General features: G+C 34.1%; 2 protein-coding genes across 2 annotated transcripts; both read right to left on the reverse strand.

Moving 5' to 3' along the window:
- Positions 1-7,365: 7,365 nt before the first annotated feature.
- Positions 7,366-9,061, reverse strand: LOC145580909 (glutathione S-transferase T3-like). The gene is made up of 2 exons (XM_081637995.1): positions 8,678-9,061; positions 7,366-8,161 (listed from the first exon to the last, which is right to left on the reverse strand). The coding sequence occupies exons 1-2, from the start codon at positions 8,990-8,992 to the stop codon at positions 7,403-7,405; spliced, it is 1,074 nt and encodes a 357-aa protein (XP_081494121.1). The 5' UTR covers positions 8,993-9,061; the 3' UTR covers positions 7,366-7,402.
- Positions 9,062-11,640: 2,579 nt separating this feature from the next.
- On the reverse strand, positions 11,641-15,069 carry LOC145580918 (uncharacterized). The gene is made up of 4 exons (XM_081638002.1): positions 14,969-15,069; positions 14,273-14,630; positions 12,352-12,609; positions 11,641-12,019 (listed from the first exon to the last, which is right to left on the reverse strand). Exons 2-4 carry the CDS (start codon positions 14,619-14,621, stop codon positions 11,757-11,759), a joined length of 870 nt encoding a protein of 289 aa, XP_081494128.1. The 5' UTR covers positions 14,622-14,630; positions 14,969-15,069; the 3' UTR covers positions 11,641-11,756.
- Between the last annotated feature and the right edge of the window lie 11,202 nt (positions 15,070-26,271).

A 26,271-nucleotide genomic window follows, 5' to 3' on the forward strand; every position in this document is an offset into this window, starting at 1 on the left:
AAGTACTTGTAATTCGTAAAGTTAAGAACAAAGTTTTTGACATACGAGCCATATTTTTTACTCATGCTTCCTACTTCCTAGTTAGTGTCTAATATTGGAAAGTTACACCCAAGAGTCCTGTCCCAAAAAAAAAAACAAAACAAGAGTAATTTTTACTCATTTTGATAATTTTTTAACCTTATTTAATCAAAAATATAAATAAAAAAATAGTTACGTTGGTTTTGTGGAGAGAGAGATAAAATAAAACTCGGCGATTTCTGTCTATTTCATTCCTAGCTAATCACTAAAGTAGACGAGAGGATGAGATTATGCAAATAACTTATGTATAGGTTAATGTATAACACTTGAAAAACACAAGAGTCCAAATTTATAATGACATAGATCTTGGGCTAACATGGCACAACTTTTCTTCGACATATTTTAAGCACAACCTCAAGTCCTCAACCCACTAGAGCATGAGACCTACATGACCTTGTCTAAGCCTAGCTCTAAGTTGACTCTCTAGACCTCCTGCCCATGTCTCACACTTCCAACAAAATAATTTAGCAGATTAGAAAACATGCACAACCAAACGAGATAATAGCAAATCTAGCTAACCTTCAAACCAGCTAAACAACCAGATATCTTGTCAAAGAGGGGATAAATAAAAAAGGATATTTAAACGTGCAATCAGATAACGTAGTTCTTGATCAAGCAAACTTCAACACCCTTTAAGACAAAGTTGGGTTCTAATTTCATCACCATCCTTGAGCTGCTGCTCCTCTACTGTATTGGTCTCTGAAATCCGGCGACCAAGACGAATGCAATAAAGCTGTAAGTTTGTGAGGATCGACTGATTCGACTCTGGCCCTTCCGGTGATAATTTATCAAACATCTGACTCAAACGAGTGTTTTGAGTGACTCTGAACTGCGTCACTCTGCCCGTAATACATTTCACTTTCAGTGTAAGATGTGAGGGTATTATACTCAAGGAAGAACCTGAAAGAAGAGGGGAGATTCAAGTAAAGTATCAAACACCAAACTTCTAAGAGTTGAGAACCTGGAATTAGAATTTAGAACCTTCTAAGAGTCAAAGTCATAGAAGGTTCCAAGAGTTAAAATCAAACAATAAACTTCTAAGTTTCAAGTAAACTAAAGTATCAAACAATCAACCACTTAAAAACGGCTAACATAATCAGTTTCAGCTTTTGATGTTCACCAAATACAGCCATAATCTTCTGATTTATTAGCATTAAATAAAGTGCCCCCAAATCCTATACTGAAGCATTACAAATAGAGAATAACATTTTACTTTAATAATTTTTGTCTAGCATCAGAAAACTCCAAAATGAGAGCTAATTTAGGATGTAGAAAGCTCTCTTTCAAAGGAAGTCAAAGAATTTTACCTAATATGGATTGTATTAAGGATCCTAATCTGAATGTAAAATAATAATTTTGAACTAGATTGAGTTAAACCAGAGTTGAACTTACTCATTGTTTTGAAATTAAAGCAATCAATGATGTCACCATCTTCTATCTTTAGTTCGTTAGCTGTATGATTCTGAGTCAACTTTAATTCACGGTAAACAAAGCATACAGAGCCTTGTTCTTGAGATCCACTGTTAGGAAAACACTGCATAAGCTGAGGTAGTATAGCTGTAGAGCGTTTCACTCTAAGAATCGTGTCTTTCTCTTTGTGCATGCGAATGATTAGAGTTACATAAGGCACAGCTTCAAACCCCGAACTACCTTAAACACATTAATCAAAAGAAGGAAAATGTGAGTAAATCAAAAGATATGATATGAAAGAACTGTGGAGATTGAAGATACATTAACAACCATTCTACTGGAGAACATAGTTATAATATGTCATTTAAAATAGAATCATACATACCGATGTAATATTATCTTCAGATTTTTATACCATACTATAATTACTAATTTCTCACCTGGTGCATAAACTTCAAACATGTATTACAGTATATAGAAATGGCAAGCTAGTTTTTTTTTTTTCTTCTGCTGATTCGAACAACAACACAAAAGACAAGTATCACCAAATTTGTAAATATAGTACAAATCCACCAGCATCAAGTTATCAGCACAAGAATAAGAACTAAATACAGCAAATAAATATTTAGTGATGTGTTCTGCTCTTCCCAGGGCAGCTGGGTGTAGGATAATTAATAAGAGGGAAATTGAATATGGAATAAGTTTATCCAACCACTATGTTGATGACAAAAATTATTGTACAAGTAATGCTTGATAAAAAGCATTTTGGGATCAACAAATTCACCATTAAATATGGCGTAGTTAAAAATTGATGGATTAAATAAAACCATGTATGATCATGCTAGATTTGCTTACCCCTCTTGTTAGTACTTACTCTGATATCTAAACGGAAACAGCTGGAACACTTGGTGTGAGGTACTAAGTTAAAATGAACTTTTAACTTCTCAAAGGTAGAAGAAGGTTAGAGTCTAAATTTTTCTCTGGCTACTAAGGAGCCGTATTTCCCAAATTTGGATTTCTTGGCCTAAAGAAAATGCTTTTCGAAACCATGTCACAGATGACTCTTGCTTTTTTACTGGTGTTTTTACATAGCATAAGGCTGGAGCACTACAATAGCTACTAGCACTCTCAATAATATAAAGTAAATAAGGAAGAATAGTGACAAGTAATGAACTGCTTAGTTTAAAACAGGGATATCAGTAAGTCATACTCCGTAAATGATAAATCAGAATTCATCCTCTATACATTGTAGTAGAAACTTAACTTTTCTGTCTTTCAAAAGCATAATTAGGCACAGGATAGCAGCACAAATGATAAATAAGGTTGCATGTTTCCATTTTTCCTCCTAATCCTAAGTTGTAGGATTTACTTAATTGAAAGGAAAAGGTAACATGTTCTTCAATTCCCTCAATCCACATTCAATATTTATACAAAGGAAAGTTGGTACCTCACTCTCCCTTTCCCTATTGACCCAAACCAAAATTCAAATACAGAAAACTAGGTACCTCACACCCCCTTCCCCCACCCTTCTCGAATCTTAAACCTCATATAGTATCCAAAAAAGGGAAATCGGTCACTCACTCTTCCATCCCTTCTCACCAAATTATTGTATCCAAAAACAATGTTGGCAATATGATCACTTTCCTTATCTTCAGTCTCCCCTCATCCTTACAGATAATTGCACTGATCAACTACTCTACCCCTAGATTTTCCCTTTCAAACACTCCATATTCACAAACAACAGTCTAACCCGGAGAAGTAAACCACACTATCAAATCAATATAATCTGTCAGATATAAACAATCAATAAAAGGTAAAACTTTCATATTATATTATAACCAAAAATAAATAAATCAATTTCCAAGAGGGAGGAGCAAACCAAGATTAGGAAAATTTAATAAAGTACCATAAATAAAGTATTATAAATAAAACTTTTAACGGAATATTTTTCAATACGTAAATTGATATACAAAAATATTATTAAATGATGAGTGAGCGTCAATAATAATAAAAAAAAAAATTAATGACAAGGTTATTATATGTAACTTAAATGTATTTGCGGGTTACAGAGTGAAAATTGTCATTCCCGTTCATGTTTGTGTTTCTTTACAATATTTAAGAAATAGAAAGAAAAAGTAGATGAAGTACATTAATACAACTGAAAAATACAATTGTAGACAAAAGTTAGAGAGATTGTGGAAAAAGTACAAGTCATGTGCAAAATTCAATGGTTATTTAAAAAGTATCATAAATAAAGTTAAAATAAGAGTACAATGGTCTTTACATACTATTCAAAAATTGAAATAGAAATAACACTTTGAATCTCCAAAATAAGAAAACAATAAGAACCATATAGGACGGCAAGTCGGAGAGCTGTATATATGAAAGGACAAATGCAAAAAAGTGAAATTAGAAGGATTACGAAAAACCCAAGAATTTAAAACCATAACATTTTATGCATTCTCATATTCTATAATTTCAAATCCAATAAGAAAAGCTTACTGTCTTATTGGTTACAAAAAAAAAGGATAATGCTATACGTAGCCTTAAAGTTACATATATGCATTAAATATATTCTAGAAAATTGTTTTAAGCTATGAGTTCATAACAAAAACATGTGTAAATCAGTGTAATTGGTGTGTTTTTGTCACGATTTCTTATACTCTTATACAAAAAATTTAATGCTTAAGGGCTGGCTACATAACACATTATCCTACAAAAAAATTAGCAACCACGTTACTACTTTGTTGATAGTTTCATTAAACAAAAGCAAGAACACCCTAATAAATGAAACTCAAAACAAAACCTCAAAAAAATGCAGCTAGCAAGCAAGTAAAATTACGTACAAAAGATATAAAACTAATAAAAATCATTAACAACGTACCAATATACGAGTATTATTTTCAAAACCTGAAGAGCTATATCAGTAAGAACAAACTATGAAAGATAACAAATTTAGCGAGTAGTATTACTTAAAAAAAAAAAAAAAAAAAATAGGGATAGAAGGAATACTAGTCTAGGCCGAGTACCACATACTTTACATCAATATCACAATAAACTAGTTCAATTGAGCAATACATAAGCAGAAACAGCTAGGAAATGTGACCTATTTCGGCGTCAACATTAATGGAAGAGCATAGATTATAGACTTATCCACCAAATTTTCTTCGTCCGGTGACTTTGAGCCGTCAAGTATGCGGCCATGATAAAAGAAAAGAGCTCCTTTAAGCATTTCACAACGTTGACAATATGCGTCCATCAACTTTTTTAAACGAGTATTTCGTTTTATTCTGAAATATATTGTTTCGTAGCATCTCCAATGGGAGTACTCTACTTCCATACTTTTTCCCTCTCTCTCCCATTCTCCTTTTGACACATCATCTACTTTTTCCTATACCCCACTTTCCACTATCATAATACTCTTCATCTTCCTCCTCCTCCATAATTTCCCACAACAAGAGGATCCTCTTGTCATACTCTTTTATTCTCTATCTCTTTAATATATATATATATATATATATATATATATATATATATATATATATATATATATATATATATATATATATATATATTTGTCACTACATTATTGTACCTATTATTATATATATCACTACATTATTGTACCTATTATTATTTAGTATTAAATTAATTTTGTTTAAATTTTAATTATAGTAAAAATATTTGTTAGTAAAACGTAAACATATAGTTAACTTTCTAAGATAATAAAATAATATTTGTAAAATAGTATAATCAAATAGTACGCTTAATTTGCATTAATAATAACATTCATTAATAGCTGAAATAATAACAAACCAACATGAAACTAAAAACAACAATAACTAGAAAATAACGACATTAAATTAAAATTAACATAAAAATAAAAATAATGATAACAATACCAATCTCCTTTTCTTACACACATTGTTTAAGTTTAATTTGGTCCTTGAAACTTTCTCCAAACATGTTCAACCAAATCGTTTTTCAACGACACATGTATTTGTTTGTTGTGAAGCTCTTCCCTTTTGCCCATAAATCTGCTTAAATCTCGATCCATGTACTCGTATCTTCCGCGACTAACAAGGATGGGCCCGCGATTAGCGTTTTCACTTGATGAACTAGCTAGTGTCTCGGGTTGTTCTTCCGCAAAATCAATACACGGATCTTGATAATTTCGATACATATGACGTTCATCTTCTACAATCATGTTGTGCATTATAATACATGCCATCATAATTTTCCATAATAATTCAGGGTGCCATGCCAAAGCAGGATATCTTATTATTGCAAATCGAGCTTGAAGTACTCCAAATGCCCGCTCCACATCCTTTCTAGCACTTTCTTGTTTCATAGTAAAAAGTTTATGTTTAGCAGTCTGGGGAGCAGTTATGGCATCAATGAAACCAGCCCATTTCGGATAGATACCATCCGTTAGATAGTAACCCATATTGTACGTTTTTCCATTTACGTTGTATTGAACTTCTGGAGCTCGTCCAGTTAGTAAGTCATCAAATACCGGTGATCGCTGCAAGACATTGATATCATTATTTGACCCAGGTGTCCCGAAAAATGCATGCCAAATCCATGTATCCCAAGAAGCAACGGCTTCTAAGATTACAGTTGCCTCTCGAGATCTTCCTTGATACATGCCTCTCCACCCTGCTGGACAATTTTTCCATTGCCAATGCATACAATCAATGCTCCCAAGCATGCCAGGAAAACCACGACTTTCTCCTTCACAAAGGAGACGATACACATCATCAGAATTTGGCTTCCTCAAGTAAACTGCAGAAAAGCTAGTAATAATTCCGTCAACAAAATGAGTAAGACACTCTCTTGCCGTACTTGCACCCAACTTGAGGTACTCATCAACATGATCAGCCGAGGTGCCATATGCTAACATTCTTATTGCCGCGGTGCACTTCTGCAAGTTTGAAGCACCAAGTTTCCCAGTGGCATCTGCATTTTGCTTAAAGAAATCGTCAACTTCGGTTAAAGTATTCACAATGCGCATAAAAACTGGCTTTCGCATGCGAAATCTTTGTCGAAATTTTACATCATTATAGAGTGGCGTGGTACTAAAGTAATCATCTACCAAACGTTTGTGAGCCCCTTCACGATCTCTTGGCACATAGTCCCTCGATCTTGGTCGTGAACTCTCAGTTGTGGGTTGTTGAACAGCAGAGGTAACCACTTCTCTTATTACATCCTCCACCTCTTGTATACGTTCACTCTCCTGAATGAAATCCATCAACATCCAATCATATATTTCATCACTAGAACTTGATGAACCTGAACCAAAGTCAAAGTTCATTTTTTTTTTGTGAAACTTTGAGTGTTTTTACAATTTGTGCAAAAAACAATGATATTTTCACATAAGGAGAGTAAATATATATATGGAGTATAATGTGAAGTGAACTTATATTGTGAAGTAAACTTATAATTTATCAAGTGAACATAAAATCACGGATAAGATATTGTTGGATATAGAAGATAAGAAAGTAAAAGTTAATGGTTGAGAATTACTAGATATCTTCTGAAGATAAGAGTGAAGATATCTTATCCAAATATGTTGGATTTCAATTATATGAAACAATAAGACTAGTACAAGTAACGTTAGGTACATCATCATGATATGTCAGCAATTATATGATAGGACATGACATATTGTAATGGTAAAGCTTACAAGATTTTTTTTTATTTTGTTTTTAATTAATATAAAAATTAATATATTTCACATAAATGATTTAGAGCAATATATTACAAAGAATCTTAATTTGAACTAAACAACATTATATAAATTAACTAAATATATATTACAATAACAACAATGGAATATATTACAATACAATATCATTTAAACAATAAAATTGTAACAATTAGGATATAATTATTCAACTTTTTATAACTAACACTAAATAAATCTACCCCTAAACTCATTTTTCAACTTCCGATACAATTCTTCATCATCGCTATCACGATTAGGATTTGTCGCTAGTATGCTGAAAATTCTAATTTTTGCCTCCTCCTCCTTTTGTCGTTTTCTATCTTCACTTCGCTCTTTGATTAAAGAATACATCCTTTCTCCTTGTTCATGTCTCTTAAGGTTAGACTCATCAAGAGTAGAGGTCAAACTATCAATGTTGACAAAAGAAGAAGTAGCCTTCTCCTTACCTTTATTTTTCATCTTCTTAACCCCATAAGGTCGATTTTCTTCACTATCACCTATTAAATACTCGGACTCTGATCTTTTACTTCCTCGACTATCAGAAGGTAGTAGCATAGTTCCGGCACCCCATTTCTTTTTTTTCCTCATAATTTGCCAACAATGTGTCAACACAAAATGTTTACCATATTGTTTGTGAAAACTCTCGTGAGCATGCATTTCAATATCTTCCTCCGATTCTCCACTTTGTGGTGGGTTACGTCGGATTAATGAGTAACATCCAACCCATTTTCCAACCAATTCATTAATATGATTCCACCTAACTTGCAAAGCTTTCTTGGTCCTTTTACTAATTTTCCAATCGGGATTTTCTTCTCTTGATTTGTTGTAGAGAGCTTCAATGTTATCCCACAAATTAACTTTTGTTTGATAAGTACTCTCTCCGACATCTCCTCCGGCATTAATATACCCGGATACTAGCGCTTCATCGTCCTTTATGGACCACCCCTTTGATCATACAATAATATTCAAACTAATTAAAACAATACAATACATAAAGTAATAATAAAACTAGTTAGCCATAATAATATTAATTGATTATATGCACTATATAATGTAATAATATATCTCTTAAAATAAATCTTAGATCATCTAATCTTTACAAGAATGCTACACTACTGTAAGTTTTGCTAAAGATTCTTTTTATTATTATCATTTACAAAAATTCTTTTTATTATTATCATTTACAAAAATTTATGTGTACAAGTGAGAATAGTATATTGTTTGATGGGTTGTAATTAAATTATCTATAATAATGTTCGTTATTGCTAATAATAATTTTAAAAAAACAATCATACCTTAGGTTATTGCTAATAATAATTTTTAAAAAACAATCATACCTTAGGTTATTGCTAATAATAATTTTTGAAAAACAATCATACCTTAGGTTATTGCTAATAATAATTTTTAAAAAACTATCACACCTTAGGTTATTGCTAATAATATTTTTAAAAACTATCATACCTTAGGTTGTTGCAACTCATTCGTTTGTTGCGACACTTTTGCTTGTGACGTCTTCTTTGCTTGCTTTTGCGTTTTTTTATTGTTAACGATGACATTTGGTTCTTCGGGAAACAATTCGACGGCAACATCTTCAATTTCTTCAAGGTGGCGTGCCGTCCTAATTTCGGAAGTTGGAGTTGCATTGCTACTAGCATCTCCTCCCGGAGAACATTCCATTTGTTGAAAATGTTGAGACATTGGAAAAACAAAATTTGGATTTTGTGAAGTGTTATTTGGATTATTAAGGTTAGATTGAGTAGTAAATAATTGTACCATAGCTTGAAATTGAGGATTATTAAGAAGATTAGGATCAAATTGGAAATTATTTGGTGTATTTTGTGAGTTTGCACTATTATTATCCATATGGGATTTTCTTAGTTGAGAATAATTAAAGGAAAAAAGTTAATTAGTTGTGAGAAATATGGAATATGTAGGAATAGATGAATGAAAGTTAATTAGTTGTGACAAATATATAATGTAAAATTTTTTTACCGTTACAAACTTACAACATATAAAAATTACTACAAATTCTTCTTGTTTGAAATCCCCTAGAAACTAGCCGTTTCAAATTTTTTTTTTTTTTTATTTTAAAATATATATATGTATATTTTGATAAAGTTCCGTTTGCATTGTTGACTGGGTAGAGTATTGCAATGTTGTTTATTTTTTTTAAAGTATTGCATTATTGTTGTTGTACTACAAATTAGAAAAAAAAAAGAAGAAAAGAAGTGGGCCAACAATGTACAAGTGTCAAACATTAATAGGATAGTTGGGGGGTCCACTATACAAGAGTACCATGGGAGTACTACTCCATATTTGGAGTATGCTTCCAAATACTCCTATATGGAGTACTTTGGGTAAATTTACCACAATGGGAGTATCCTCCCAAATTGGAGAAATATGGGGGTAGAGTACTCCCATTGTAAGTGCTCTTAGAGGCCACTGATACTTCCAAGTACAGTTTATCTGATTCTTGTGAATGTTTTGATGCTTCAATTATGCTCAGCGAACAACCTGAATCAAGAACAACAGGTAGTTAATTTAAGACCGTGTTTGGAATTAGCTGATTGTATTAACTGATTTGATTAACAAGCTAAAGTTGTAAAACTTACTGTACTTGTCAAATATAAAGGCGTCAATAACATCACCATTCACAATGTCTAGTTCCTTTGCAGTATGCTCTTGTGTCAACCTCGTGCCCTCGTGAACAAAGCACATAGAGCCGCATTCAACAACAAGTCCGGCATTTGAGAGGCCAAGTGCGAGCTGAGGTAATAACGGTGTAGCACGTATCACCCTAATTAATGTATCTTTCTTTTTGTGCATTCGAATGCATATTGTTGCCTGGTATAGACCACTACTACTCCCATCATCATTGTCTTGAACTCGACTATTTGAGTGGACTAAGCCATTTGAACCTGAACATCATATCCAATAATTTCAATACTACCTATTGAGTGAGCAATTTCTAATTAATGTAATGATTAATTACAAAACCACAATAATACATGAAACAAGCTAAGGTCAAAATTATTATGAATTAGATTTAACCATACTATAGCCCTTTGTCCAAATACGTAAGATTTTGCTATTTCTTAATTCCAGGAGATCCTATGATTGATAAGCTTCATGTTAATGTGAAACAAACAAAACCATAAGTTTCTACTCCATACTTAACATCTAGTAATGCAAGGTAACTAGGTAAGCATATAGAAACCCTAAACCTAGTTTTAAAATAATAATTAAAAAAAAAATACTCCATAATAAAAAGAAAAAAAAGAAAAACTTACATGGAGAAGAATAAGCGTAGATGACATCAAAGGAAAGCATATGAATATTTAGGGGAGTATCAAATCCTCTCAAACGAGCACCATTAAACTCGAAACGAGTTGTTTCGAAATTCAAACCAAATTTGTCACAATAAAGAATCATTAGCCATCTTAGCGGAACATCACTCTCAATTCTGAAGCTAATATTCTCTTTCTCATCTATATCATCATCATCTTTCATATCGTCGATGTTGCTGTTAATCCACTTTACTGTTACGAAAATCTTTTGGCCTTCATTGTTTGCTTTTGCGCTTGAATACTCCGTCTTCTTCATTCTTTTTTATTCTGTTCACAATTTAATGGTATACTTTGTCAATAATCAAGATTTGCTAAGCATAAATTAATTGTAGGATTTTTGGAGATTAAGAATCGAAATTTACTTTGTCAAAGAAATTCAACTTTTCATCAAATAAAAAAATAACCTACTAACGTTGAAAACGAAAAGAAAATAAATAAATAACCGACCTCAGGAATTCCAACTAAGAAAGAAAGTACTACCTCCGGTCCAATTTACTCGCAACAAAGGAATATTTTATGTCTCACAAATAATACCCCTTTGTTACGAGTAAATTGGAACGGAGGTAATATAAGTTAGAAGGCTTTAGTAGACGATATTTTAATTGAACAAGGTTTATTTTAATACAAGGCCAAAGCCCAATAATTTTTTCAAAAAATTAGTTACTCAATTGAAAAAGTGCAAGTTAGAAGGCTTTACTGGTACATGGTATTGGCTTATGACCTGCTTTGACCCAATTGATTTTGACCCGTTACAAGTCAACCTACTTAGGACTGATCTTAGCCTAACCTATCCAATTATCTAGGCCTCTAAAAGTAGAATTAATGAGAATCGAATCAACACATAAGTATCCACATTCGATGAGCGGGGATGGAGAATTGATCCTATAGGAGAAGTCTAAGAATCTTACCACTTGAGGTATCCCTCACTTTTTTTGAGGAGAACGTTAGCAGGATGAGGTATCTCTCACTCTCTCATAGTGTTATTCCAATCCATGGGCTCAATGAGTGAATGAGCCCCATTAAATCTCACAATAAGTTGATGATATACACGCCAAATCTAGCTACCCTTTAAACAAGTTTACAAACTAACGGAAATAAAATCAGAGATATGACAGCATTATACTGCGACTGCTACAAATCTTACCATGAAAGGGAATGTACAAGTCAGAATCATAGTAACCTAACAAAAAGATTTAGCATCCCCTCATACAAAGCATGCTACTAATAGTATCACCATCCACGAGATGTTCCTCTGCTACTGTTTTTGTAGGTGAGAGATAACGACCATTAAATATAAATCTAACATTTTTACGCCCAGTCTCTGCCTCCGGCGGCATTAATTTATCCATCATCTGACCCAAAAGAGTCCTTGGAGTGACTCTGAACACCGTTTCGTTGCCCACATGACATATCACTTTAAGAGTAATGCGTTGCCCAACTATGCTCAAGGAAGAATCTGAACAGGAAAGGGAGATTCAAGTTAAAAAGAATACCAAAATTTCTAAACTTGAAAACCTGAAATTAGGACCTTTTTGCTCTTTAGCAGTTCATACTTCATATCATAGTTGCACAATCAAATAAAATTTGTAAAACGCTAAAACTTTTTGCCTAGCATCAGAAAAATTTTCTTTTCAAGCTTTGAATTGAAAGCTCTTAACAAGTCACAAATCTAGGATGTAGAGGATTTTCTTCCAAAAGAAGTAAACAGGAACATATTATGGGGTATAATAAGGATCCTAATCTGAGCATATAATAAAATAGATTGAATGAAACCAGAGTTGAACTTACTCATCAAGCTGAAAGTAAAGCCATCAACTATGTCACCATCTTCCATTTTTAGTTCTCTAGCTGTATGGTTCTGAGTCAACTTTAATCCACCATAAACAAGGCATAGAGAACGAAGTTCTCGAGGATCACTGTTAGAAAAACATCGCATAAGCTGAGGCAGTACAGCGGTAGAGCGTTTCACTCTATGAAACATGTCTCTCCCCTTATGCATGCGGATGCATATAGTTACATAATGCACAGCTCCATTCCCCAAACCACCTTATACACAGTGATAGAAAGAAGGCAAATGAGAGAAAACAAGGAGATAAGAATGAAAGAGATATAGAGATGAAGAAACAAAATTGAAAAATTCAACAGGAGCTCCATGCCTTATTATCATTTGTTGACTGTAAATACTGATGTATATTACCGTCAGTTCTATATGCCATACAATTATTACTAACTTCTTACTTAGTGCACATAAACTTAAAGCATGTTTATTTGTACATGACAATGGAAAAAAATAAGGTTCTAATGTTTCGAACAATGACACAAAAGATAAGTATACAATCCCTAAATTTGTGAATATAGTGCAAATTTCATAGTATCATTATCATGTTATCAGCACCAAATAAAAACTAACCAAGTATAAACATAAGTCTATTTGGTGATACGTTCTAAGTAGTGAGTACTGCTCTTCCCTGAATGACTGTCAAGGGCATCCAGGGATATAATTATTAATTAAAACAGGGCAAAAGAAGACGGACTAAGCCTAACTAACTACTAATGCTTAATAAAAGCATGTCAAGATCAAAAACTTCACCATTAATCATGACATAGTTAAAATTGTGTATATAGAAAATATATAATCAGGCTAAATTTTGTTTTCCTCATGTTTGTACTTACTCTGCAGTCAAGACGGGAACAGCTGGAACACTTTGTGTGAGATACAGTATTAAGTTAAATGGACCTAACATTCCCAAAGATGGTAAAATATTTGACGTCTAAAATTTAAATCCACATAATTCAGCTGGGGAAACAGCAGAATAATTAAAAAAAATAGCTTGACAAAAGAATTTAACTTTGTCTGTTAAGGAGCCATTTTTTCCCTAAGTTTGGAATTCTTGGCCTCTGAGAAAGAGCTTTCTAAAATCATGTCGCAGACAAATCTTGCTCTTTTGCTAGTGTTTTAACATAGAAGAAAAGATGGCTGGAATGCTACAATAGCTACTAGCACTCTCAATAAGGAAAAGTAAATATGGGGCAATTGTGACAAGTAATGAATTGATCAGGAAACAGCAGCAGCAGGAAAAATTGTAAGGCGAGAGGGGCAAGAAAAACACATATTTGTGCATAGATTAAAATGGGTTCAATAGAAATCGAAATTCATGATTACTAACATATCATTTCATCAGTAATCCATAAATGAGAAATCAAAATTCAACCTCTATATATGTCACTAGAAACTTGACCCTTTCCTTCTTGAGACATCATGATTAAGCAGAGGATAGGATAGCAGCACAATCAATAAGTGAAGTTGCATGTTTCTATTTTCCTTCTAAATCACTAGTGGAAGGATTTGGTTTCATCATTTCCCTCAATCCTCATTCAATATTCATATAAGGGAAGATAGGTACCTCGCTTTCTTTCTCATCTCAATCTCCAACACATATGCAACTACATCAAGATAGGTATCCCCCCCCCCCCCCCCCCCTCTCTTTTTAATGATTCCAATGACCTACCCAAAGTCTTCTATGAAGCAAACTACTATAGCCCTAAAACACTCAAACCCGAGTAGTAAACCAAACAATCAAATCAAATTACTCTTGTATGTATGAAAAAAATTAATAAAAGATTAAAACTTGCACAGTATAAAAAAAATTAAAACCCAAAAACTAAATAACACCAATCAAAAAAATCAGTTTTCAAGAGAGGAGCAAACCATGATTTGGGAAGGCAAAAATGACATCATTTTGAACCATGCCAAGTTGTTGGGGAGTATCCAAATCCCTTAACTTAGCAGCATTGAACTCGAATTGGGTGGTTTGAAAATCCAAACCCAATCTCTGACAGTAACAAATCATCACCCATCGAAGTGGAATGTCAATTTCAATTTTCAAAGAAACCCCTTCTTCTTCTTCAATGTTCGAATTCGTCCTTTTCACCACCTTCACCTGTATTTTCTTGGTTTCATCATTCTTGATTACTGAACTTTCTACATTATCTTCTTCCACTTCCGAGCTAAGTTCAATCGGTACATTTGGATCGTAACGCCGTTTCCTTGTTGCCATATCGATTTCCTTTCAATTAATTGGCAATTCTTAAACATTATATTAATTTATGGAAATAATTCATAACTAATCAATTATAGATTACAAGAACTTGAACAAATATATGCAGATTCAACTCGTTACTAGATTAATTAGATATAAACATGGATGTTGACAAAAATTAGCATTCATTAAACAAACATTCAGCATGTAAAAATGTATTGATTTTAATTATAATTCAAACAAAACGTGTGAATCTAACACTTTTTTACAGAATGATAGAACTTAAACTAGTAAATTTGTCAACAAAACATGAAAAACATTCAAAATGCAAAGCTAAAATAGTAAAATGTAATAACAGATCATATATGTAGAAAGTCTAGAAACACAATTTAAGAGAGAGAAAACGGAAATTACCGGAAGAATATTACTTTCACCGCTGAGAAATTCCCCCAATTACGATAATTTTGGAACAGAGAAGAGGGAGAAATGTGAAGACTTAATAGGTAATTAGGGATTACGAAATATTTGAAGGAATTTTTTTTTTATATATATAATGGCACTTTAGTAAATACTCCGTACTTTTTAATAACTTAGGTAGCAAATTACAACATTAATTTAACAATTATATGCTTAAAAAAAAAAAAGAATTACAGTAAAATATATACATTCAAAAATATTTTGTTTGTGAGAGTGAGGGATAGCTCAAGTGGTTAGAGCTTCCCTCCCGATTCCAAGATCTCTTGGGATCGATTCTCACCTATTTCGTTTGTGTGCGTATGGCAAAAATATAATCGTTAAACAAGTTTTACCCCTAGCTGCAATGCTGGAATTAAAGACCCTATATGAGTGTACAATAATATTTTTAAACTAGATTGGATGTAACCCAAGTTAATTGAACTTAATCATGGTTTACAACTTGTGTCGATTTCATTAACTCAAGCCTAGCACAAACCTTTATGACAACAGAATGATTATATATGGTTCCAAACGGCATTATATGACCACGAGATGTATCCCCTAAAATCTAAAAGCTTTTCGACACTGAGCCCTGAAACCTCTAAAATTTCTCAAAAAACAAGGATAGATATTAGCCTTCAATTTTGGAATTTTTTTACTTTTTTTCACCCGAATAAAAAATTGCCGAAATGTAAACCATGGTCCCTAATATCCTCTGGGAGTCCAATTTAGTGGGTGGAACCATCCGATTTGCCTTTAAACGGTCAATTTACCGGTTTACAACTTGTACCGATTTAAATAACTCAAGCCTACTACAAACATTTATGACAACATATAATGATCATATATGGTTCTAAACGGTATTATATGACCCCGAGATGTATCCCCAAAAATCTCAATGCTTTTCGACACCGAGCCGCGAAACATTCGAAATTTCTAAAAAATCGAGGATATTAGCCTTCAATTTTGGAATTTTTTAGACATTTTTTCGCCTGAATGTAAAAATTGCCGAAATATTAACCATGGTCCGTAATATCCTTCGGGAGTCCAATTGGGAGGTTGGAACCATCCAATTTGTCTTTAAACCACCAATTTACCAGTTTACAACTTGTACCAATTTCATTAATTCAAGCCAACCTCGAACATTTATGACAACAAATATTGATCATATATGGTTCCAAACGATATTATATGACCCCGAGATGTATTCCCTAGAGTTTCAAGACTTTTCAACACCGGGCCCCGAAAACTCCAAAAATTCTCAAAAAGCGTGGATAGCCTTCAATTTTTTAATTTTTTGACTTTTTTTTCGCCCGGAAATAAAAATTTCCGTAATGTTTACCACGGTCTCTAATAACCTCCGGGAGTCCAATTGGGTGGGTGGAACTATCCAATTTACCTTTAAACGACCAATTTACCGGTTTACTACTTGCGCCGATTTCATTTGCTCAAGAATACCACAAATTAAACATTTATGCAACATATAATGATCATATATGGTTCCAAACGACATTATATGACCCGAGATATATTACCTAAAATGTAATGGCTTTTCGACATCAGTCTCTGAAACCTCTAAACTTTCTTTAAAAGCAAGAATATTAGATTATTAGACTTCAATTTAGGAATTTTTTTTTACTATTTTTAGCTCGAAAATAAATATTGCCAAAATGTATACCATGGTCCCTAATAACCTCCGGGAGTCCAAGTGGCTGGGTGGAACCATCCAATTTGCCTTTAAAAGGTCAATTTACCGGTTTACAACTTGCACCGATTTCATTAACTCAAGCCTACCACGAACATTTATGACAATATATAATGATTATATATGATTCCAAACGGCATTATATGCCCCCGAGATGTATCCCTTAAATTTTCAAGGCTTTTCGTCACCGGGCCTCGAAATCTCCAAAATTTCTCAAAAAGCGTAAAGCCTTTAATTTTGAAATTTTTTAAAAAAATTTCGCTCGCAAATAAAAAATTGACAAAATGTTTAACATGGTTTCTAATACCCTTCGGGAATCCAATTGGGTGGGTAGAACCATCCAATTTGCCTTTAAACGGCCAATTTACTAATTTATAACTTGCACCGATTTCATTAAATAAAGCCTAACACGAACATTTATTACAACATATAAAGATCATAAATGGTTCCTAACGTCATTATATGACCCCGAGAAGTATACCCTAAAATTTCAAGGCTTTTCGACACCGGGTCTCGAAATCTCCAAAATTTCTCAAAAAGCGTGTATCTTAGCCTTCAATTTTGGAATTTTTTGTCTTTTTTTTGCCTGAAAATAAAAATTGCCAAAAATATTTACCATGGTCCCTAGTACCCTCCGGCAATCCAATAAGGTGGGTGGAACCATCCAATTTGCCTTTAAACGACCAGTTTACGGCTTACAACTTCCACTGATTTCATTAACTCCAGCCTACCATTGCATGAACATCTATGACAACATGTAATTATCATATATGGTTCCAAACGGAATTATATGACCCCCATATGTGTATTCCCTGAAATCTCAAGTCTTTGTGACATCAGGCCCCGAATCCTGCAAAATTTCTTAAAAAGCGTGGACATTAGCCTTCAATTTTGGAAATTTTTGACTTTTTTCGCCCGAAAATAAAAATTGACGAAATATTTACCATGGTCCCTAATACCGTTCGGGAGCCAATAAATTGGGTGTGTGGGTGGAACCATCTAATTCGCCTTTAAATGACTTATTTATCGGTTTACAATTTGCTTCGATTTCATTAACTCAAGGCTACCAAGAACATTTATGACAACAAATAATGATCATATATGATTTCAAACGGCATTTTATGACCACGAGATGTATCCCCTAGAATTTCAAGAATTCTCAAAAAGCATGGATATTAATCTTCAAATTTGGAATTTTTTTTACTTTTTCGCCCGGAAATAAAAATTTCCGAAATGTTAACTATGGTCTCTAATACCCTCTGGGAGTCCAATTGGTTTTGTAGAACCAACCAATTTGTCTTTAAACGGCCAATATACCAGTTTACAACTTGCACGGATTTCATTAATTCAAGCCTACTACAAGTATTTGTGACAACATATAATGATCATATATGGTTCCAAACGGCATTATATGACCCCGAGATGTATCCCTTAAAATATCAAGACTCTTTTACACCGGACATCGAAACCTCTAAAATTTCTCAAAAAGCGTATATTAGCCTTCAATTTTTAAATAGTTTGACTTTTTTTGGCCCAGAAATAAAAATTGTCGAAATGTTTACCATGGTCCCTAATACTCTCCGGAATTCCAATTGGGTTAGTGGAACCATCCAATTTGCCTTTAAAAAACCATTTTACCGGTTCACAACTTGCACCGATTTTCATTAATTCAAACCTACCACGAACATTTATGACAATAAATAATAATCATATATGGTTCCAAACGGCATTATATGACCCCGAGATGTATCCCATATAATTTCAAGACTTTTCGACACCGGGCCTAGAAACCTCCAAAATTTCCCAAAAGCGTGGATATTAAACTTCAATTTTGGAATTTTTTAACTTTTTTTCGCCCGGAAATAATAATTGACGAAATGTTTCACATGGTTCCTAATACCCTCCGGGAATTTAATTGGGTGGGTGGAACCATCCAATTTGCCTTTAAACGGCCAATTTACCAATTTACAACTTGCATCGATTTCATTAAATAAAACCTAACACGAACATTTATTACAACATATAAAGATCATAAATGGTTCCAAACGTCATTATATGACCCCGAGAAGTAAACCCTAAAATTTCAAGGCTTTTCGACACCGGGTCTCGAGACCTACAAAATTTCTGAAAAGGCGTGGATCAATTTTGGAATTTTTTGACTTTTTTCGTCGTAAGTGAAAATTGCCGAAATGTTTACTATGGTCCCTAATACCCTTTGGGAGTCTAATTGGGTGGGTGGAACCATCCAATTTTCCTTTAAACGTCCAATTTACCGGTTTGATACTTGCACCGATTTTCATTAAATCAAGCCTACCACGAGCATTTATGACAATATATAATGATCATATATGGTTCCAAACGGAATTATATATATGATTATCACGAGATGTATCCCCTAAAATCTCAAATCTTTTCGACACCGGGACTTGAAACCTACAAAATTTCTAAAAAAACGTGGTTATTAGCATTCAATTTTTGAATTTTTTTGACTTTTTTTGCCCGAAAATAAAAAAAAATGCCGAAATGTTTACCATAGTCCCTATTACCCTCTAGGAGTCCAACTGGCTGGGGTGGAACCATCCAATTTGCCTTTAAACGACCAATGTACCAGTTTATAACTTGCACCGATTTCATTAACTAAAACCTACCATGAGCATTTATGACAAGATTTAATTATCATTTATGGTTCCAAATGATATAATATGACCCCGAGAAATATCCCCTACAATCCAAAATTTTTTTCGAAAATCGGGCCCCGAAACCTTAAAAATTTCTCAAAAAGCGTGGATATTAGCCTTCAATTTTGGAATTATTTGACTTTTTTTCGCCTGAAAATAAAAATTCCTGAAATGTTTACCATGGTCCCTAATATCCTCCTGGAGTGCAATTAGGTGGGTGGAACCATCCAATTTGTCTTTAAACGACCAATTTACCGGTTTACAATTTGCACCGATTTTATTAATTCAAGCCTATCACGAACAATTATGACAATAAATAATGATCATATATGGTTCCAAACGACATTATATGACCCCGAGATGTATCCCCTAAAATCTCAAGGCTTTTAGACACTATGCCCCGAAACCTTCAAAATTTCTCAAAATGCGTGGATATAAGCCTTCAATTTTGGAATTTTTTTGACTTTTTTCGCCCGAAAATAAAAATTAACGAAATGTATAACATAGTCCCTAATACCCTCCGGGAATCCAATTGGGTGGGTGGAACCATCCAATTTGCCTTTAAACAGCCAATTTACCGCTTACAACTTTCACCGATTTCATTAACTCAAGCCTACTTGAACATCTATGACAACATGTAATGATTATATATGGTTCCAAATGGCATTATATGACCCCCAGATGTATTCCCTAAAATCTCAATACTTTGTGACACTAGGCCCCGAAACCTGCAAAATTTCTTAAAAAGCTTGGACATTAGCCTTCAATTTTGGAAATTTTTTACTTGTTTCGCCCGAATATAAAAATTGCCTTAATTTTTACCATGGTTTGTCCTAATACCGTCCGGGAGTCTCATTGGGTGGGTGGAACCATCCAATTTGCCTATAAACGACTTATTTACCAGTTTACAATTTGCACCGATTTCATTAAACCAAGCCTACCACGAACATTTATGACAACAAATAATGATCATTTATATATGGTTCCAAACGACATTTTATAACCATAAGATGTATTCCCTAGAAATTCAAGACTTTTCGACACCAGGCCCCGAAACCTTCAAAATTTCTCAAAAAGCGTGGATATTAGACTACAATTTTGGAATTTTTTGACTTTTTTCGCCCTGAAATAAAAATTGCCGAAATGTTAACTATGGTCCCTAATACACTCTGGGAGTCCAATTGGTTTGGTGGAACCATCCAATTTGCCTTTAAACGACCAAATTATCGACAACTTGCACGGATTTCATTAATTCAAGCCTACTACGAACATTTATGACAATATATAAAGATCATATATGGTTCCAAACGACATTATATGATCCCGAGATGTATCCCTTAAAATATCACAACTTTTTTACACCGGGCCTCGAAACCTCCAAAATTTCTCAAAAAGCGTGGATATTAGCCTTCAATTTTGAATTTTTTTTAACTTTTTTTTGCTCGGAAATAAAAATTGTCAAAATTTTTACCATGATCCCTAATACCCTCTGGAAGTCCAATTGGGTTAGTGGAACCATCCAATTTGCTTTTAAACGACCAATTTACCGGTTTACAACTTGCACCAATTTCATTAATTCAAGCTTACCACGAACATTTATGACAACAAATAATGATCATATATGGTTCCAAACGGCATTATATGACCCCGAGATGTATCCCATATGATTTAAAGAATTTTTGACACCGGGCCCAGAAACCTCCAAAATTTCTCAAAAGCGTGGACATTAGACTACAATTTTGGAATTTTTTAACTTTTTTTCGCCCGGAAATAAAAATTGACAAAATGTTTAACATGGTTCCTAATACCCTCTGGGAACTTAATTGGGTGAGTGGAACCATCCAATTTTCCTTTAAACGGCCAATTTACCGATTTACAACTTGCACCAATTTACCGGTTTACAACGACCATTTTAATTAACTTGCACTGAACCCGACTTGAACCGAAATTGACCCAAACCAGTTTTAACCTGTCAAAATCCGAATTTAACCCGACTTGTTACTAACATGACCTGAATTTAACGCGACCCGTTCTTAACCCGACCTGAATTTACCCAACCTGTTACAAACCCGACCCGAAATCAACCCGACTTGGTATTGACCTGACCCAAATTCAACCCTACTTTTTATTGACCCGACCCGAATTTTTCCAAACCTATTACTTACCCGACCCAAAAATTCAACCCGATCTGTTACTAACCCGACTCGAAGTTAACATGAAGTGTTATTGATCCGACCTAAATTCAACCCAAATTGTTCCTGACCCGATTTCAAATTACCTTAAATTAAATGCAATTTAGACCACCTTATTATTGTTGATCAAAGAATTTTGTCTAGGGAGACCAAGTCAGTCTAGGCCAGCAAAAGAAAGGAGCATCATCCTCAAATTTATAATATAGTATATATTTGTTGTATGGTCAAAGGAGATAATTATTTTCCTAAATTATTGACAATAGTTCCCTAGTTTATTGCCATATATATTATAGTCAAAGGAAATAATTAGCTTGATAAAAATGATAATTATCTATTTATAGTTAGTTGAACTCGAATATGACCTGACTTGGAAATGATCCGACCTGATTGTAACCTGCAAATTATTGACTTGAACATAACCTGACTTGAATCCGAGAACGACCCGACTTGAAAATGACCTAACCTGATTATAAACCGCAAATTATTGACTTGAACCAAACCCGAGAATGACTCGACCTGAAAATGACCCAACCTGATTATAATTCGCAAATTATTGACTTGAACCGAACCCGACTCAAACTCGAGAATGATCTGACCCGATTCTAACCCGCAAATTATTGACTTGAACCGAACTCGACTCGAACCCGAGGATTACCCTAACCCGTTTTAACCCATGAAAACCCGACCTATTGTTCACCCGACCTGTTATTAACCCGACCTAAACCCGATAAGAAGTATGACCCGACGTGACCCGAATCAAGCATGACCTGACCTAAACCCGAACCGCATAGGTTATGGAATTAATCCGAATTGACCCGACCCGAGTTGACTCAACCCACTCTTATTACCCGACCCAAACACGACCCGTTTACCCGAATTGACAGCTCTAATTGAAAGTATCAAATAAATTGATTTATGCATGAGAAATCGAGACTCTAGTTTTTATGTGCAACAAGTTTTTTTTTTTTTTTTTTGGACAAAAGAACTTACAATAAACAAACATACAACAAACAAACTAAAAACGGAAACAAAGTAAATCACGCCGACGCGCCATCCCTGCCAAACAGTGAGCTTGAGCAACAGTAGACCTTGGAACCTTATGAATATGACACACAATCAAAGCACCAATAACTTCCTAAATCTCCTGCTGAATCTAACGGATAGAAATATCCTTAGGAAACTGAGACCAAAGCAGATCCACCACCGAAGAACAATCAGTAAAAATCTGTAAAGAGAAATACCCACGCTGCCTGGCATGGCGTAAAGCAAACAAACAAGCCATTAGTTCAGATTGTAACGCAGAATTAGAGTTACAAGCCTGCGCCCCACCCCCTAGTTGATCATTAGAAGCCAGATCGCAGAATACCCATCCAGTACCTGCTTTATGACTGTCAAAATTCCAGGCCCCATCAAAAGTAAAGCTAACTGAACAAGCATCCGACGCATTCCCTCGAAGAACTACAGAAGACACAGTACAAGAAAACCCAGGAGGAAAAGCAGGCATAATATCATATATGAACGACCTTTGACAGGCTAAAGTCGTATCACCTAATCAAAAATAATTCCTAAATCCTCTAATTAATGCAGATAGGTAAGTAGGGTCGAATCCACAGGGAAACTGGTCTTTCTATTCCTAATTAATTAAAGCAATCTAAATTATTAAGTAACCAATTTTGTTATTAAAAAGTGGAGCTAAACTACTAGGAGTAAAAGTGGGAAGAAATAAAAGTAGGAACTAAATCAAGGGATAAAAGACCTAGGGCATAGGTTTACCAATAAATAACATTCAAGGGTAAAGCATAATAGTCAAACATTAATGCATCAATTAATCAGACCATAAAGGGCTTTCGCTACGTATTACAATCACATAATTAATCTACCGGTATTAAATTTCATCTCTCGAATCTCGACTTAACCATTTATAAATTAACCTGCCTATTGAAACTAGACCTAAACATCAATTCTCATCTCTCGAATCTCGAATCAATATTGTCAAACTCATGCATAAAAGATCAGGCATAATCTAGTCACAGAGCATTAAATCAATCAATAGTAAATTAATCTAGCATTGATAATCAACAACAATAAATTACCCCTTCATATTATTTATGGATTCCCACAAACCCTAGAAATAAAACTACTCACACATAATTAAATATAAACTAATCAAAGCAATAAAATAAGACATGATGAAAGAATTAAAGTGAATAACTGAGATTAAAGTAGAAGAAATCGTTACCAAATAATTTGAATTAATGAGTTGAGTTAAGAACAAAATTGAGAGAATTATAGAGAGAGGAAATAATCTAAGTAGAGAGAGAAAGTCTAAGAAAGAAGGTAAACAAAAATTAACACTACAAAAAAAAATGAGAATAGACAACACTTAAGATTGCAACACTTACAGAAATGTTACTCTTAATAATCTAACACAGCAGTATTTATTTGTTACCTTGAACTAAAGTAACAGAAAAAAAGTGTTGCTCTAGACTATATAAGGCAACAATCTCTAAAAGTGTTACCTTTTTCTTGTCTAAGACAACAAACATAATAATTGTTGCATGAAAAGATAATAATAACAAAACTATTGTTTGAAAATGTAACATTAATATCTATGTTGCCATCTATGACAACATTTATATTAAAAAGACAACATAATTTAAGATGGTGGGGAACTCACCTTGTGACATTGAGGTCACAAGTTTGAGCCTTACCAACTACTAAATGCTTGGGAGTGGCAACAGTTAGAAACATTTTTGAATTGTCTCCTTAGATGACAACATTTTTCATTTGTTGTCTTTGTAAAAGTGTTGCCTTATGTATCATTCTACCTTGGCTTTCAAAATTGTTGCCTTTGAATAAAAATGTGTTGCCTTATGAATAGACAACGGGGGCATATACTACGCCTCATATGTGTTGCCTTAGCTACAAGGCAACACTTTTTTTATATTAGGCAATGGTTTTGCACTGTTACCTTTGCTTTATTTTGTTGTAGTGTAAGCACTAAAATCGTACTTAAACCTGGGCAGCTGCGCCCAATCGGGCACGCCTTGCTCGATGCACCTGACTGCGCGCCCGCCCGATCGGGCGTAAGCTTGCCCGATCGGGCCCGATTTCTTCCTCGAGGCTTGGACTTTGATTGGGCTTGATTCTTCGGCCCAATCCGGATTTCCTCTTCGGGTCTTGAATACTTAGTCCAAATGCCCCGATATCACACATCGAGCCTTTAATCACCGGTTCGATGGCTCTAACCGGCCCTGGGCTATGAAGGATGGTCGTGCATCTCCAATGCTCGTAGATACTCCAAAATATTTCGGGAAAATGCTTTAAAAGCGCAAATCCCTACAAAAGTCAACCAAATCTACGAAAACACTAGAAAACACCAATTAGTAATAAAAGTGGCTCTAAAGAGCCAAAAACACTACTAATTATGGCCAAGGGACGGGGGTAAAATACTATATAAAATGGACATGTCAACCTTGCCTCGAAACACCTGTCCACCCAACTAGAAGCTAGATCCATAATAGATTTAGGAGAATAAACCGCAGAACGAAACCTCATAGAATTCCGAGTAAGCCAGAGGGCCCATAACAAACTGAAAAAACGATCTAGCATCAACCAGTCCTTATCTTATGTGCAACAAGTTGATTGTATGTAGAGGTTTAAAGTTAGACTCAAGTTTGTTAGTTTATGTAGTCATATCTTACAACGTTACAAGTGTCTCACTGTCACAATTAGAAGAAGTTTGACTTCATATAACATGTTAATGCCCAAGACTAAGACTATCTTCTATTCTTCTATATGTGTCTAACGATCACAATTATAAATTTGAGTTCGATATTGTTGAGCCATGAGTAAACTCACATGCGAATGGTGTGTTTTCGCACATTAATTGAGTGTATAGGTGAGAGTTTGTATCGGATGTGTATCTCACATTGAAGAAAGTAGATAATTGTGTCCACTTTATAAGGCTAAGGGGCTACTCCCCTCATTGCCATATGATTTTGAGTTGGAACCTCGTTGGTCGTATAAAGTGGACATTTGTGATGGGTATGGTCCAGACCCGTTTATCACATATGACCAGTACCAACAATAGAATCTAGCAAATTATTACATCCACAACCAAAAGAAATAGATGCAAATGGAAATTAACTAGGGAATGAACAACGTAACACAGAATCATAGAACTACTTGTTAAACAGACCAACTTACTAATTCCGTTACATATTATTTGCAACAATTTGTCATAAAGTAGAGAGGAAAAATGTCTAATCGTTGCAAATAATATGTAACGGAGGTAATATTAACTTAACACCCTGTTTGACAAAAAAGACTAGCAATAGTATCACCATCCACGAGCTTATTCTCCTCCACTGTTTTTGAAGGTGAGAGTCTACGACCACCGCAAATAAATATCATAGATTCACGTCCCAACTCTGCCTTTGACGGTACCAATCTATTCATAATCTCAACTACTCGAGTCTTTGGAGTCACCCTGAACATCGTAACATTGCCCGATACACACTCTACTCTAAGAGTAAGATGTGGGCGAATCATGCTCAATGAAGAACCTGAACAAATAAATAAAAAAACAAGGGAGTATAATAATTAAGGATCCTAATTAATCTGATTGTACAATA

This window comes from Chenopodium album, chromosome 2 (genome assembly GCF_948465745.1).
Source record: "Chenopodium album chromosome 2, dcCheAlbu1.1, whole genome shotgun sequence".
NCBI classification, from domain to species: Eukaryota; Viridiplantae; Streptophyta; class Magnoliopsida; order Caryophyllales; family Amaranthaceae; genus Chenopodium; species Chenopodium album.